Raw genomic sequence first — 18,077 nt, forward strand, 5'->3', positions numbered from 1 at the left:
GGCCCCCGGCTGCGGCCCCGCGGAGCGGAGCGGGGGCCCCGCGCAGCCCAGCGGCCCCGCGCCCTGCGAGGAGGAGGAGGAGGCGGCGGGGCCCGACGTGCGGCGGGGGCCCGGCGGCAGAGCGGAGCGCAGCGAGAAGCTGGCGCTGTACCTGGCCGAGGTGGAGAAGCAGGACAAGTACCTGCGGCAGAAGGGCCGGTTCCGCTTCCACATCATCCCCGACGGGAACTGCCTGTACCGCGCCGTCTGCAAGGCGGTGTACGGGGACCAGCGGCTGCACGGCGAGCTCCGCGAGCAGACCGTGCACTACATCGCCGACCACCTGGACCACTTCAACCCCATCATCGAGGGCGACGTGGGAGAGTTCCTCATCGGCGCCGCCCAGGACGGGGCCTGGGCCGGCTACCCGGAGCTGCTGGCCATGGGGCAGATGCTGAACGTGAACATCCACCTCACCACGGGCGGCCGGCCCGAGAGCCCCACCGTTTCCACCATGGTTCACTACCTGGGGCCCGAGGACCCGACACGGCCCAGTATCTGGCTGAGCTGGCTTAGCAATGGGCACTACGATGCTGTGCTGGACCGCATGTGCCCCAACCCAGAGTACGAGGCGTGGTGCAGACAGACTCAGGTACAGCGCAGACGGGATGAGGAGCTGGCCAAGTCCATGGCAGTGTCCTTGTCCAAGATGTACATTGAGCAGAACGCCTGCTCGTGAGACTGCCTGGGCCGCAGGCTGGGAGCTTTGCTGCAGGGACTGACAGAGAGAAGGTGTGCTGGCTGTGATGGTGATGCCTTAATCCTTAATGAAGCAGCAGCACCACAGACTGAGAAGGACTGTAGATTGTGGGGGATAAATACAGACGTATTTGTAATATTCTGTTGTAAAAACTTAGCCTCGGGTTATTTGCAAGCGGATTTCTCTGTGTATGTTTGTGTCTCCCCTCCCCACTGTCTATTTTCTATAAGAATGTATTTTTTGCACACTATTTTTAAACTGTTACCTCCATCTTCTACATCTTACATTAGTATCTGGCTTTCAGCTGTACAGCCAAAAACGTTTGTAAACAGTTTTTGTAAATATGGCTTATGATGTAACAGCTATTTTTTGCTGTGTTTTTTACCCATAAACCTTATATTTTTACCAAATGAGGTTGATGTCAAACTGACCCCCCTAGCTGATGAAACTGTTGTGGGTATTTTCTTGCAAAGTTAAAAGAATGGCTTTTGTAAGAGTGCAGCAAAGTAAGAACAGACTGCTTTTAGGAACAGTTGCTTTCTCTGCCTGGAGCACAGAACAGGTCCTTTGAGCCAGTTGGAATGCAGCTTACAGCTACACATGAACAGTGCAGGGAGCAATTGACTCTTCTGTATTTAATTACTGTTTTGAGTAAACTGGCCTCTTGTTGCCTGGTTGGCTCACCCTCTGCTCCATTTTTATTATTTATCTATAATAACAGAACATTAACTTGCAATAGAATGTTGTGACTAGATAATAGTCTCCTGCTTTGGCAGTAATTGCCTTGGCTGCACCTCAGTGTTTGTGTTCTTGTTTCTGGGGTTTTGGTGTCTTTTGTATAAGCCCTGCTTCTTTTTTTGGCACTGGTGTTTCACCAACAAATCATTATCTGATCACAACATTTTATTCACTTGACTTTATTTTCTAATCAATAAATCAGGAATGGTATTCTACATTATGGTTTAGAAGAAAAAATACTGAAATTGAGGTTTGTATGGTTTGCTGGGTCAAACATTTAAATGTTTCCAATATGAATTCTGTCTCTTCTACTTTCTGATTAACTTGTTAGATCTATTTATTAAGTAATGCAGTTTGTACTTTTTTATTTTGTAATATATTGTGATTTTGGAATTTCTACTGTATTTGTATAATAGGAATATTCACAGCTAAAATGGAATGAATAAAGAATATAATTTTACTTGTGCTCTTTTTTGCTATCCTGTGATTCCTGGTGTGGGAAAGAATTGCGAGTGGGTTCACAGGACCTTTTGTTTAGCTTCTCTGCCTTAGTCTCCCCTATTACGATGTGGGAAGAAGGGGCATAGTACTTTACAAATGTGAACCACTGATAGTTCTGGTGTCTGTCAATATGTGAAAGACAGAAATGCAAGCATATGAAGACAATTGAGTATCTGTAATTATATTCTTACTGCAAGAGATCTTAGTATATCTGTTTGCCAATGAGAAATGATTTTTTGTATTAACATGCCTTAGAAGAGGTGTTCTCAAGCACAGTACATGAGCTGGTGTCACCAGGGTTGGTGGTGAGCCAGCTCTCTGCTGGACTGTGCACATGTGGGCTTGGACATTGGTCTTTGGGAGCCTCCATTCTGCAGTTAGCCCCAAACTTGCCTGAGATTTGTTCTGTCACTGGTGATACTTTGGCACCCTCTTGTTACATGAATAGAAGTAATGTCGTAAGGAAATACAGCTTTTTATTCCCCTCACAAGATGGAAATTCCTTGCAAGTTGTTAAAACATGTTTACAAATCAGTCCCTGATCTCAGAATAGTAGAAGGCCCCATCCTTAAACAACAGAAGGGTACTCAGTTAAAGTCAGGATTAAAAAGTAACTACGTAGTTGAAATGCATCAGTCTTAATTGAGCACATGTGATAAAGAGCTGCAGGACTGATTTTGTATGTATTTGTTACTGGTTTATGTGGTACAAAGAGCAGATTTAAATACTATGTTTTTTTCAAAATATTGGTAAATATAATATTTTTGCCCATTTTCTTTACACACAGTTATGCTTTTTCTTTGAAGTGCAAACAGTGGTGGAAAACCCCCAGTCTTTCTAGTCCGCTACTGCTTAACCACTGAATCTTTGGAAAGCTGAGTTTTGAGGTGACAGCAAGGCAAAGATGCAGTCGTGGATGTGTTCAGAAGGAACAGAGGTAGTTTGTGGGGAAAATGGCTACTCCCGTGACTCTAAACATGAAACTCTTGATACAGCATCAGTAACTACCAGTGATGTGTTGACTGATTAAAAACATTGTATCCAGGCTGCTTAGGTTTTGGGTTGGGTATGATTAATTCATTCAAAATTGTGAATATCCCAAACTTTCAAAAAAACCCCAAACATACTTACTTTAGGTCTTCTAAAGTTACCATTTTCAGTTGTATCATGAATTGTGATCACAAATTTTGTTCTGTTTTGCAGCACAAACCTTAGAAATGCTCAGTAAGCTAAGTGGAAAGGATTGGTACAGCATAGTGTTCACTCTCTGTGATAAAAATGATATTAAAACATCACAAATAAATAGTGTTAAAAATGAACTGTGCAGGACCCTGGGATGGGTTCCCATGGAGTTTCTCAGCAATTTATCTACTGCATGAGTCATAGGGGCATGCAGATAACTTTAAGGAATTTGAAAAAACTGGGTTACTTGTTGAACTAGTTTGCAAAGACATTGAGGGTGTGTTGCTGAAGCGTGTAACAAGGCACTTGTTTTTTGCAGCTTGCATTATAAACTGTGTCTAAAAGGAAATTACAGAAATGGCACTTCAGATGTTTTGGGCACATTGAAAGTGATTTTTTTTTTTAATAGCTGTGGTGTTTAAAGTTCAGCTGAGACATTAGGTTCAGATGCAAGCTAGTGGTATCTTGCTTGAACAGGAGTAGAGGCAGTTTCATGGAATAATTTTATGGAAGCAGGGATCCTAATGTGGACACAGCTTTACAAAACTCCTTGTAACATTGTCACTTGCCACCAGCAAAAGCAGAGGTAGATGCAAGTTTTCCCTTACTGTCCTCTGTTCAACAATTCCAGTAACAAGGGAAGGACAAATACTGTCCTGGATCATAATTTCAGTGCCTGATTATTTTAACCTTGGCTAATCACTTGCATAACCCAGCTAATCCTTAGACCTGTCTAGGGACTTTGGTCAACAGACTTTTTATTATTGAAAATAAGTCAGAACAAGAGCTTGATTTTCACTATGCCACTTGTATGGTTCTGTAAGTCAGGTAGAAAATGCTTTAATTCAAACCCGAGCAAATGGGAACTTTGGTCTGTGGGAGCAGAAGCTTTGTGATGCCATCTTTGCCTGTATTTTATAACACAATTGTGAATTAGTTGACATGTTGGATGCTTCATTTCAGGAGTTCCTTAGGTTGCCAAGACTATGACATTCTGTCACTAAATGTGTATGGGATATGTTAAAATTCTCATGTGTTTTGAACAGACTTTATTACACAAAGCAATGTTTGCAAGAGCTGAATTGGTTTGCAATGAATGAATCCCAAAATAAGGGTGATGGGCAAGTAGGAGAGGGAAGATTTGTGTATCATTGTTTTCCATCTCAGTCAAGGGCTTGCTCTTCAGGAAAGGATGACACTTTGTACTTAGCAACTTTCTTAGGACACACAGAAGTTGTCTAACGCCAGCTACGGGGTTTTATCTGTCCTATTGTATTTGGCTGGTACATTACATGTGTGCAAAATAAATCTGTTGCATTAATGCCACTTGTAAATAAAGGTGTATTTCAGTACTCCTTATACATGTACAAAATCACCTGAATATAAGTACTTCTTCTGTCTGCTTTTGCTTTTATCATGTTGGAATTAGTTGATAGGATTTTTGAGGACAAAATTTCAATTTTGTTTTAGTGATTTGTCAGTGTGCTCATGCATAGATTCTAAATCCAAGCAGAAAATGATGACAAATATTTCACAACAGAGACAAGTACCTGTCATTACCTGTTTTTTGCCTATAATTTGCTTATACTCTTTCATATTTATCCAGCAGTTTATTGATATGCAATGATAAGTGCTCCTAGGATGTTGGTGCAAAATGATGTGAAATGAAAAAATTCCTGAGCCTCAGTGTTAAAAAGATTGTCCCATTCCAGAATTGCATGATTGTGTGAAAATATGCAGCATGCAGTGAGATGGTGAGTAACTGTTTGAAAGGACATCAGCTCTGCCAAATGCAATTATGTAGTCATCAGAACTTTTTAAGAAGCAGAAAAATTTAAACTTTGAATTTTTACTAACATACAGGCCGATTTGTAACATTTATGTGTGTTTCAGTTGAAAAAAGTGTCTTTCATATTTCCTGTTCAGTTTTAATTTATAATCTGTCTTTTTTATAGCGAGTTTATAGTATTAATGGATAAAAAGATACAGCAATGCAGTAATACATTGTACTTCAGCCATTTTTTTCTGGAGTTAGTATTTAAAATCTGTTTATACAAGGAAACCCATACATGGTATTCAGACTGGAAATGAATGGAAATAAACCACTGTCAAGTTCCAGGTTTCTGTGGCATGAGTGGTTATTATTCCATCTTCTCATAAATTTGTCCTAATTACTGAGTAAGATCAGCCTTCTCTGGGGAAAAGGTGAGTGTGCATTTGTAGTAGCATGATGCATGTACATATGGATGAGTAGAACACATCTGTCTTGTGTGTTCTTAAAAAATGGCATTTCCTGCATTTTTAGTGTGCATTTTTAAACCATTATGCTTTTAATCCTTATTTTACTTCATAGGTTTCTACTGGAAGTTGTAGAAATAAAACCTACTGTGTTCTTACGAGGCATGGTTAATAGTGTTTGAACCTTCAGTGCTGTAGCACAGTTAAGCTGTGTACAGAGTAGCATCTGCAGGGAAGAAGACAATTGTGGGAGGAAAGTTGGAACTGGGATCTGGTTGGGAAGGGGCCCAGGTCGCCTTCTATCCTTTCATCTCCCTTGTTCAACCACATCCCTGGCAGAGGGACCCTGACTCGCTGTGCCCTTGGGCTGGTGACAGCTTCAGGATCACTGCTGCTGCTCCTCCTTGGGGTCTAGTTATGGAGTTCTTGTACTGACAAGATTTTGGGGGCTGCGAATGAAGGAAGGGATGCAACACTCATTAAAGAATGGGAAGGATTTAATAGACAAAGACATGGCGTTTTTCTTGCCTGTGAACTTCTATTACTGAATTTCAAACACTTAAAGCATGGTTGAACATCAAAATGGTTTGGAAAGATCAATGTAATTTTAAAAATCACATAAAGCATGTTAACAGATATTTGAGACTCAAATAATGCTGAAATATGCTGAAATACCTTTTTTTAAAAAAATTAATCCATAATTACATTAGCAAAACTATTATTTTCACAGGTACAAGGATTCATCATTTTTCCTGCAAAAAACTTCTATTTTTGCTGACAGCTAAACTTCATTTTCCAGCTGTTTAACTAACCAACATTTCTGGGCAAGAAAATAATGATTTCAGATCTCTGAGTGGGATTTGGAATTTGGTAAACTCTGTCAATTTAACCCAGTATCACTGAGTGCAATATTTCTTCCCATTGCTGATGCTGTACTCAAGTTTAGATGTCTGCTTTGAGAAATAACATGATCTTTGGAACTCCAACTGAGCTTCTTTTGACATTTTTTAGGGAGAGCCTGTGGTCAAAATGTACTCCCTTTGTAAATAAACAAACCAGTATGTTTTATGTCTAAATTGCCTGTCTTCCATATGACTTACAGATTGAGATATGACCAAGCAATTAAGCAGCTAACTAATGTGTTTATATGATTTGTTTGCTTTCCCGACAAACTTCAGCTCCACTGGATTGGGTTACTCACAGGGACTGACCTTGCATTTTGTGGTTTAAGGTAGGAGCAATGATAAAATTATTGTCCCAATAATTACTAACACAATTCCTATTACTTCTGCAAACTCTATCTTCCATTTTAAAATTTCTTTTAATGGTAATTTTTGTTGATTGTCAATCATATGCCTATTCAGGATTAACCTTAGAAAGCAGTTATGCTGTAAACCCAAACCTAATTAAATAGAACATTTGAGTGAGTTTAGGAGTTGACAGCTGTTTTGCTGTTTATGTATAATTGAGGGAAAGGTGGTGCCCAAAATGAAGTGGTTGTGAAAGGACTTGTTTTGCTCTGAAAGATGGTTATGTCAGCTTATAGATCAGCATTGTGACTGCTGATGTAAAAGCTTTAATGCACTTGAATTTTTTATTTCTAAATGAAGTAATAATGTTATCTTACAACAAGTTACATTTTTGCTACACTCAGGATGGAGACACAAGAGACCAATACTGGTAGATTAAAAAGAAAATAATGTTTTTCTTTTAGAAGTAATTGCTTTTTTTTTCATTTATCTCCCACCTTTGTAATAGCCAGTGAAAGAGAGCTTTGGTTTTAGGTACGGAATGTTTGTGCATGTGGCCTGTGTTCTTCCAGAACTGGTAAGTTGAATACATGTAAAATAAGTTTTTTTACTTCAGATTTATACCCATAAAAGTGGTGAATAAACAGTTGGCTAAAAAACTACCTGTTATACTGGAGAGCATTTGGCTCAGCAAAGCTGCAGTCCCACTGAGACTTGGATGGGAAGCAGCATTAAAGCAGCACATGCTTTATAGGTATTTGAAAACTTAATCTCCATTTATTTGTTTTGCTTTTAGTTTTAAAATTTTTTTTCATGCACATTATCTTACGTATCAGGAAGTAAATATTCATGGATGTTTTGTCAATTAGGTAGCTGTCCTTTTGGATGTACTCATGATAATTCATGTGAACCATTCACGTGAATGTGATTCCTGGTAGATTTCCATTTTTAGTTAGTGTTTTACAGTGGTTGCCCTGAAGAGGCTATGTAACATCTGAAATTGCTAGAAATTATACCAAACAGTTTAAAAATTCAGCTATTTGATAGAATTTATGTAATCAGATACTTTCTCTTGTCTAGCTCTGGCCAGAGAAAAACATGTTCCAAAATGGATAAATAAGACAACACTGGGCTCTGTTAGGTAAATTAAAGAGGCTTTTGCAGAGAAATAGTAACTGTGGAAAGCTTCACCAAACATTTTATTGCTAAGGGGGCTGTCGAGATACTGTAGTACATACGTTCTTCAAAACACTTTATTGTCACACTGAAATTGTGACAATTTCAAACAAACAAAACTTAAAAAAATCCAGACAAAAAAGGCAAACAAAACCCCAAAAGAATGTAAACTTTTACAACCAAAACCCCAAGGGAAGCTGCTCTGAATAGGCTCTGTGTGTGAGGAGCCATCGTCACAGGGACAGGTTATATAACATGAACCTTGGCAGTGGTCTCAGCTCTAGTATCTACAGGAAATCATTCTGCCAACCAGGCTTCTGCCCTGGGAGACCATGTAGGTAATAGTAGATGCTCTACTTCAGTCAAGGGATTGAGTTAATCTCTGCTAAGACTTTTGGTGCTTCCTCAAGCCTTTGAGCTTTATCTCTGCTCTCTGGATTATACTCTTGCCAGCCTGCAGCTGTATCATTTCTCTTTGGGTCACTTGATATTGACAGACGAGGCAGACAAGAGGCAGGTGCTGTCTGTGTAGAGAAACCTGTGCTCCAGCATATCCCGTTGGTGTCTTGTATCACTCCTGCCTAGTATGAAGTGTGAGGAAAAAGAAATTGTACACCACTGGAACATGGAATCAGTTCTATCTCTTTGTTTACTCAGAAGTTCTCAAAGAAAAAAGTACAAATCTCTGCCAAGTCAGTTATACTTACTTTTAAAATTTATTTATTTTTTCTATGAACTATAAATATATCACAAGGAGTTTATAACTAGCCACTGAGGAATTTTACAGCTCTAAAAATGCTACAGACATTTGGTCACATGGAAATTTTCAGTGGGATGCCACAGGTTTTCTACCAAATTCAGTTCTGGATTCAGATTTATCTTCTGCTTGAATATTTATTTCAGTCTGTTTACTATCACCATTATGTACTTATTCCCCTCATAAACTTTGAGTGTTTATTCCCATAGCATAGGGAGGAAATACTGGGAATTGTTTCCAGTGTTAAAGCTAGAAAGGAAAGGAGGGTAGCACCTTATGGTAGGGAATGTTCCATGACTGCTTAAAACCAAGAAAAAAACACCTGAAATCCTTGACATGGACATTTTAACTTCCTTTTTTTTTTTTTTTTTTTTTTTTTTTCCTAAGGGAAACTGTGGGAACCTAGAATGCAGAGAATATTTCTCTGCCTGTTTTGAAAGGTTTTACCCCCCTGGACAGTACTGTTTTTGACCTTTGCCCATGGGAAAATTTGCCTAGCCTCTGAGAAGAATTTGAATCTACAATGGTGTGAATTAGGTGATAGAATACTATGTGATATTATCACAGGGTGAAAAATTTAGAGGTTTTAGGTCTAATTGCATGGTAAATAGATAGAAGTAGAAAACCTCAAAATGGAGGATAAGTTGTAGTTAAAATCTTCTTCACTAACTCCATATTTTGCAGCAACAGTGGTTTGGGATGATTGGATACAGAATTCCGCAGTTCCTGTCTACGTGATTTAGGAACTTGTTGGACATGGTAAAAAAGTGAAAATATCTTGCATTTTAAGTTTTCATTGGGTAATTTACCTTTAAAAAGGCTGTGAAATCTTGATAAGTTGTCTTCTTGCTGCATTCTCTGCTCTGTGCTGTGTCTAAGCCATGCCAGTGGCTTGTACTCCTTAGATAAGAATTAATAAACACCTATCTGGAGACTGAGAAGCATGAAGTCCCATTCGCCTCCTTTTTTCTCCTGACAAAAGTCTACACGTCTTCCCCCATCAGGGAAGACAACAATTAATGACGTGGACAGCGTTAGGAAGCAGTCATTTAAGCCCAGGCCTTGCATATCGATTTCTTTTTGCATACAGATATCTGTAGGGATTGTGGATGAGAAAGAAAAAAATTCAATAAAATAAATAGACAAAAATGTTTGTATACACACCAAAAAGGTTAGGAATGGATTTCTGGTCTCTCACTACTAAAAGGACTAACACTTGGAAAAAATAGTTTCAGACTGAAAGCCTTCTTTAGAAAGCCTTATTCTGGTTAAGTATTTCTTGTATTGAGTACATGCTGATGCATTTGCTAAACACGCTGAAGAGAGGGCCAACAAAAATGTGCCAGCAAAAGTGGAAGCGATGTGTCTGTCTCTGAGATGAAAGTGCAGCATGTGAGGCAGCTCTGCTTCCCATTGGCCTGACCCATGGGTTTTATATCTCACTTACAACTTTGCCTTTGTTTCACTGGCATAAAAAATGCATTTTATATGTTTTTGCAACACATTTCCCACCTAGAGATTAAATATGAAGAGAGATCTTGTTTCTTGGGAGTCAAGTCCAAAATATATTTTAGAAATTTTCATTTGATTGCACAACCTTTATGGTGTAATTCAAGCACAGAGCTGTGAAAAGTATGTTTGTAAAGGAGTATTAATTTCACCTTTATAGGCTTTTAAAGTAAGTGTTTATAGCTGGGTTAAGTTTGATAAATAGTAAGGGAATTCTGAATGGGAAATATGTGAGTAGGATGTTATAAAAATATGACATTTCTTGTTCTTATATGCTTTATTGTAAATTTCCAGATTTAATTTCTTTGGGGGAAAAATAATTGAGAATGGAGCTTATTTGAGCTCTTTGCTGCTGCACTGCTGGGCAAGTTCATCCCAGCAAAACCCTGAACCTTGTCACCTTCCTGAAAGATCATCCCTTGCCTCTAGTTATTGCTGATGAGGAATTAAATGCAGAGTCTGTTTACACAGATTCCTGAAAGAAAATCTTTGAAAGGGAGAATGTAATAGCTACAGCTGTATGGAAGGTCAATCATTACCTGTACAATGTTTGAAATACCATTTTTGACTTGTCTTCCTTCTATGCTGCCCAGTGAGATGAAGAAAGAAAATTATTGTGCTAGTCCTTTGGGGAATGTTTGCTCTGCAGAACACAGTGCTGTGCAGAGATGCTGTCGAGCTCAGCAGGGGCAGCAGCATCACAGAATGGTGCTCCTTAGGTAGAAGGAAAAGGCAGGTCTCTGAAGCAGGTGCGTAGGATCCTGAGTCCCAGAGCTGTTTTGCTCTCTCCCCGGTGCATGGACAGGGTCCTGGACACTGACAAGGTTCATTGTCAACACTTGGGAGCATAGGTCAGTTTTTAGGGATTTAACTCTGTAGACCTGGTTTGAAGGTATTACTCTGTGCATAGCTGCCATGCAACAATCTTGCAATATCAAGCTGCAATAATTGTATGAGGAGAATGTAGCCCCGGGAAAGAGTTAAAGATACTATATTACATCTAAAACTTCCATATATAACCAAATTACTTTTTAATAGGAAGCCATGGTGACTACAAGCAGGAAAATGTTATAGCAGTTGTAAATAACATAAACCACTTCTCAGCAGTTCTGGTGGAGATGAGAGGGAATTACATAACAGCTGCTTTCCAGCCCCAAGCTAATATGACTTGCCCGCTTTGCCAGTTCTTGGAACTCAAAGATCTGAATCGTCACCTCCCACCTACACTACAACTGCTGAGCTCAGAAGGATGGTTTAAAATAATGGATGTTCTACAGTCATATTTCTGTGAAACATGCAAACTTGGTTCTGTTGAGGTGTTGGGGTTTTTTTGGGTGGTTCCCCCCCTGCCCTCCCTACCCCCCTGAAGGTTTAGGAGGAATTAGACTGTTCTCAAAGTCACGTGTAAACTCTAAGGTCAAAATGCAGCCCTAATGCACATGCAAAAATTGTTTTTTTTCTCTGGCTATTTGAAAAATGTGACTTTCACTCCCCACTGTCCCAGGCAGGCCTGCCACTGTCCCACCAGTATTCCCACCTCTCTCTGCTGCATTACCTTTAACTTTGCTCTTACTGTCTGTACTGCTTCTGGCTGGGGTAGAGTTAATTTTCTTCACAGTGACTAATATGGAGCTGTGTTTTAGGTTTGTACTGAAAAGAGTGTTGATAATAGATATTTGTTACTGGAGAGCAGTGCTTGCACAGCGTCAAGGCCTTTTGTACTTCTTGTACTGCCATGCCAGGGAGGGGGCTGGGGGTGCTTGGAAAGCTGGGAGGAGACACAGCCAGGACAGGTGACCCCAACTGACCACAGGAATATTCTATATTATAGAATGTCATGCTTAGTATATAAAGTGGGGGGAAGAAGGATGAAGGGGAGGATGTTTGGAGTGGTGGTGTTTGTTTTCCCAAGTCACCATTACATGTGATGGGGCCCTGATCTCCTGGAGATGGCTGAACACACCTGCCTGCCCACGGGAAACAGTGAATTAATTCCCTGTTTTGCTTTGCTTGCATGTATGGCTTCTGCTTTTCATATAAAACTGTCTTTATCTCAACCCACGAGTTTTCTCACTTTTAGTCTTCCGATTCTCTCCCACATCCTGCTGGTGGGGGAGTGAGTGAATGGCTCTGTGGTACTTAGCTGCTGGCTGGTGCTAAACCACAACACCGTCTCAGCCCCTTCTCCCCATCCTTTTGCCAACCTGTCATTGTCCTCTGACCCCAATGACTCTTCCCTCTCCCTTGCAGCATGCATCACTCCCAGTGGCAATTACCACTTTTCACAGCATGTGTCCCAGTAATGTTGGATCTAAAGCCCCTGAGTCACAGAGTGACTGCTGCTTTTCAAAAGGACATAGCAACACATCTTATTAACAGCAAGCCTTGTTTTTACTGGTGATATCCTAGTAGGAACTAGCGGTCATTTGGAACAAAGTTGTCTTCCTCTTGTTTTCATGAGCAGGTTAAACAAATTACAAGTTTGAATGCATACACAAACCTTCATAGCATTACAAATCCCAGTGCTGTTGGCAGAAAGGCTGTAGTGTAAGGCAGAGAGTAGGTAGATCAGAGAAGCTGCTGTGGCAGGGCTGGTTCTGCACAGGCCTGGCAAAGCTCAGCTCCGTCCTGACTCAGGGCCAAGGAGGCTTAGGCAGCAGCACAAAGGTCTGATGACTTTTTTATTATTTTAAGACCTGCTTTTTCTAAAACTCTACAGTTCTAAATTACTTTAGTTCATTGCATAGTCACTGGTAACTGCCAAAAGCTGTAACAAAGGTGATTTTAGCATCATGTTCTGCTTTGCTTGCGTTGCTGGAGAGATCAGAGCTGCAGACACTGCAGACAAATCAGCCCACCAACTATCCTGATGATCCAGAGCCTGCAGCTTGATCTGAAAGGAGGTGAGTGAGGCACCCGAGTGTATTGAGCAGTTGGTGAGCTTACTTGTGTCTTAGTTATCGCTCCCTGGAAACATGAGGTCTGACAGGCTATGATGCCTCTCCACCCTTTGGAAATGTGGCATTTTGTGAGGTGCATATTATTTTATGGTTTTGAAAAACTGTGTTACACTGAAAATTCTTCTTCATTTGAATAATTTTGTAGACTACATGGCACCCTATAAAATTTTCATCCTTACTGGTAACCATAACTTATGATTCCTGCAGTATCACAGCTTTATCCACAGCTTCATCAGTGGCTCATGGCTGTGACAGTCATGCAACTGCTCTTGCTCAATTAATGCGTATCAGAGAAGCAAGGAACAACTTTCTCACAGAATTAGCTTACATGAGGTGAGAACCTCATGAAGTGCAACAAGGCTACATGCAAGGTACTGCACCTGGGTCAGAGCAATCCCAAGCACAAACACAGGCTGGACAAAGCAGCCCTGAGAAGGATTTGGGGATGTTGGTGGGTGAGAGGCTGGGCATAAGACAGCAATGGGCACTTGCAGCCCGGAAAGCCAAATGAGCTAAATGGGCTGTATCAAAAGGACCTGCATGGCTAGCAGGTTGGGGGAGGGGGTTCTGACCCTCTGCTCTCATGAGACCCCATCTCAGGTACTGCCTCCAGCTCTGGGGTCCTCAACATAAGAAGGATGTGGGCCTGCTGGAACGAATCTGGAAGATGGTGACAAAGGTGATCAGAGGGCTGGAATACCTCTCGTATGAGGGTGGGCTTAGAGAGTTGGGGCTGTTCAGTTTGGAGAAGAGAAGGCTCCTGGGAGACTGTATAGCAGCCTCCCAGTACCTAAAGGGGGCCCACAGGAAAGATGAAGAGCAACTTTTTACAAGGGCATGTAGTGACACGGCAAGAGGCAATGGCTTGAAACTGAAAGAGAATAGGTTTAGATTAAATATAAGGAATAAATTCTTATGAGGATGGTGAGACATGGAACAGGTTACCAAGAGAAGTTGTGGATGCCTCACCCCTGCAAAGCCAGGCTGGATGGGTCTGAGAAACCTGGTCTAGTGGAAGGTGTCCTTGCCCTTGGGGATGGGAGGTGTGGAACTAGGTGATCTTTAAGGCTCCTTCCGACCCAAATCATTCTATGAGTCTATGATTCTATGAGTTACAACTAACAGGCTTTATAAACAGCAGAAAGTACAATAGAGTTGCTGTGAGTCACGGTAGATATGATACATGCACTTTATTTTTCCTTATTTTTCTGTGCTTGTAAATTGCTAACTCATGATAGATGCGAATGAAACATTTGGCCTTTCTAGTTTTTCATTCTGTTAGGTTTCTTTCGCTGTTTTCCTTTAGGCTGTAACCCTTTTCTGTCAAACTTGCTTTGCATTTGTTTTTGAGTAGATACTTATGCATTTGTCTATTTATATACAAAAATATAGCATTCATTTTCAATAGTAACAGAGAAATATAGCATTTACTCATAGATCTTTGCAGATTAAAGAGAAAACATACAGAATGATCCAGTTACTAACTGGATGAGGAAAAGACTTCATAAAAGCCAAAAGAAGTATATTATGTTTATATATGTAACAAATAAAATGCCTTAATGAACATAATACCACAAGAATAGTCTTGCATTTTAACAGAATGGTGTCTTTAACTCAATTTACATTAAAATTAATTCATATAATTATCATTAAACCCACATTTGTTTCAGTGAAGTTCTCAACTTTCAAAAAGACAGAGACTTGCCATCCATTTCTGGTAGGGCCAGTAATGCTGTTTGTACTTTGGCCAAGGCAGAAAAATGTGCCAGCTCTTTGATTAATAACAATAATTTGCAAAATAAATTCCCTCCTCTCAGGCTATTTCATATCACTAATTTGTTTTACTTTGCTGTATGAAAGATTCTATCTCCCAAACATTATTAGAGATAGAAACATGTTCACAAAGCTTTTTGTCCCTAAACTTGTGTTGTTTATTGTAGCATCTCTAATGCCTCTGAAAAATACAAGATTAAACCCCCTCAGTATGCTGGATTCCACTGACAGATGAGATTGAGTCTTTTTTATGTCACGTGACTGTGTAAACAATTTTGTAGGAAAACAGCAGTACCATCATATGTTGTTCTCTCAAGCAGTAGGTACATAATCTTCAACACAAATACCTTTAAAAATAGAAAGGGTGAGTTGTACTGTGTGCCTGTGATATATATCAGATACTGTACTGCTGTGCTATTTCAACCCTGTGGAAAAATTGGTCCCCTGTAAATAAGTGTCACGCATAGGGCTGCATATCATTGTAATAACAATTCCTGCTTAGTTCTCTCATGCTCAGAACTTCTGTTCCTTACAGTGCTGAACCTGTAAATAAATGAATCAGACACCTAAATAATGGGAACGAGAATAATAGTTATGTTGTTCATGAACTGTCTTGTGTTTCATTACTCTTTGGAGTTCCTCACAGGTTTTCTAGTCAAGCAGAACTGCAGCTCAATCCTAACAGCTGTTGTGAGCTAAGTGTGCTTTTGGCTAATCTTTGTTACCTTCCATGTTTGTGGCCTTCAGTTAGTATGCCACAAAAGTCCACAATCTTAGACACCATCTTCATTTGTTACATATGTCACTACAAACAGATGCTTATGATAGAGGAATTCAGTAGCTTCTTAAAGTGATTAAGAGATTACATTACAGTTTGAGGGGAGCATTATTAAAGGATTAGGAACCTCTCAACAACTAAAAGCACAAGCAGTCTAAGGTGTTACATTGCTTGATTTGCAAAGCTATAGGTATATGGGTGTGCACTTTCTAACCTTATGAGTAGATGTGGTTTTGGCTGATGTGGAAAGCATTATTGTTGCCAGAACTCCTAAACACACCCAGAACATGTATTATAAACACTCCAAGAGCACCTATTGTTACTGCTATAGAGGGGGAGAAACAAAGTTTGGATTTACAACACTGAAAAAACCACTTATGTGGTGGTTTTTATGTACAGTGTTAATTTCCACAAAAATTGGAATTTACATGGAAAACATTTTTGAAGTTATTTTCAATCACATGTTAATTAAAGAAGGCAATAGACTTTTCTGAACCATGTGCTTTTAATGCCATATGTATGGTGTGGCTCTTAAAGGTCATGGATTTGCTCAAAGCTATTTGAAAGTGTGCTTTTTGTAATGTTTGTGTTGTAAAAATGACATTGTAATGTAAAACTGGTAATGTTTTTAAACTTCTTATTCATTTAGTTAAGACCAAGCAACTCCATCCTCTTGTGATGGATAAATGTGTTTGGATAATGGCAATCAATGTGGCAGTGCCTGCAAAATAGTTACTGCAACAGCAATCACTTCAAGGAAACCTAACAGGTTTGCAGGAAACAGCTGAACCCTTGGACCCAAGTGAATGGTATCTGAGCTTAACTTTTTCAATATTCAGTTCTACAATGTAAAATGTTTTATCCCAGTAACAACACTCCTTTGAAACGATTGTATTTTTCAGAGCTATGAATTCAATACCAAGCTATACCCCTAATAATTGTACATTCTTGGTAGCTTGGAATCTGTTCAGAAAGTAATTTAAGTTTTATAACCTATATCGGAAAAAAATCCATTCCAGGATTTTTTCCAGTCCTTCCAAGAATTGCCCTTTCAGCTTCAAACACCCCTGTGTCACTTAACTTGCCATTAGGAAAAAAAAGAAATATCTGCAGGGAACAGATCCAACTGTGCCTCAGCAGCAAAGAAAATAGCACAGAGGTGTGACAGTCTGGATCCTGTACTTACATTCTTCAGGGGAACGTAGAAGTAGCTTTATTGATTCAGAGGGGTCAGCAGCATCTGGTCTTCTCTTTCCTGTAGTAACTATAAGTAGACACCTGGATGGAGGACTAAGGACAGGCCAAGCATATGTGATATTCTCCCCAAAAATTTTCCCCACACATGATTACTCACAGCTAAGGGGTTTGTCTATTGGGTTGGTCTGTTTTGTAACCCTTTCTCTTGCAAGGTGTCCCAAGCAATGGGCAATCTCCCATGAGTTCCCTTGCATCTACAACTTCCTTTGGTCGTGCAGGGCACCCTTCCATGCCTTGCATCTCACCCCACACACCACATCCTCAGGGAAACTGCACGGATTAAGCAGAATCACTCCTGCACTCAGGCAGGAATTCCTGGCTGTCTGCTACCACCATTTCTCACCATCAACTACTGCCGTCTCAGACCTCTCAGTCCTGAGCAAGAAAACCTGTTAAAAAGATGAAGCTGAACCTTCAGGAGAACTACAACTGTCAGTGTAAATAGAGAAAAGGGTTTTCTATCAAGTTCCACAGGCAATAATGACCTGGAGTTCCTGTTTCCCTGTAGGAGATAAACATCTCACCTTCTGCCCTCATTAGCACTGTCCTGGAGACTCCAGTTACCTTTTCTCTCAGATGATTAGCATACAAGACTAAAATTGCAGTGATTTCTTCAACTTGCATTCAGCTTTGAATATCACTGCCCTGTTTGAAGAAAGGATTGACTGTCTGCAAGTTTTTTTTTCCCTTTGTACCGGGTGGTCTATCGAAGACCTTCCTCTTCCCACAAACTCTCCCTTTCTTGTGCCATTGAATGTTCATGGTGGTTACGGTTACTTCTAAGAAAACAACTATTGAAGGAATGGTATTGTTTGAATTACTGCTCACTGTGTTCCATTTTCAGGTTGTATTTAGTGTCAGTAACAAACACTTAAGATTTCCTAGCACTGGATCTTGAGGATAGCGGAAGTCAGGGCTGTGAGGTTAGGACAACTGGGTAAGTAGGCCAATAAGTAATTATGGTAAGAAGGTTAGGATAATTAGTAGCAGCAATAAATGGCCAAAGTTATCCTGCTTGAGTTCTCTGTTCTATATTTTGTCAGTGATCATTTTATTAGGACAAATTAAGAGAAGCAGAAATACCTTGTTAAATACCGTTGCAATCATAGAAGTTAAAATTAAACTATATCAATGGGAAGGGATCACTGTTTTTTGATGTGAAAAGGATGAAGTAACTGGTGTTAGTAAAGTAGAATGTTATACAGTGAGTGATACTGAT

General features: G+C 40.0%; 1 protein-coding gene across 1 annotated transcript in view; it reads left to right on the top strand.

Annotated features, from left to right (window-relative positions):
• OTUD1 (OTU deubiquitinase 1) overlaps positions 1–1,937 on the top strand; it is a 3,195-nt gene extending 1,258 nt beyond the window's left edge. Inside the window, 2 exon segments of the mRNA XM_042043708.1 lie at positions 47–114; positions 116–1,937. Of these exon segments, the coding sequence (XP_041899642.1) occupies positions 47–114; positions 116–718 (671 nt within the window). The 3' untranslated portion in view covers positions 719–1,937.
• The last annotated feature ends 16,140 nt before the right edge of the window (positions 1,938–18,077 follow it).

This window comes from Corvus kubaryi, unplaced genomic scaffold (genome assembly GCF_017639235.1).
Source record: "Corvus kubaryi isolate FWS band 111438036 unplaced genomic scaffold, C.kubaryi_AGA036_p1.0 37398, whole genome shotgun sequence".
Taxonomy (NCBI): Eukaryota; Metazoa; Chordata; class Aves; order Passeriformes; family Corvidae; genus Corvus; species Corvus kubaryi.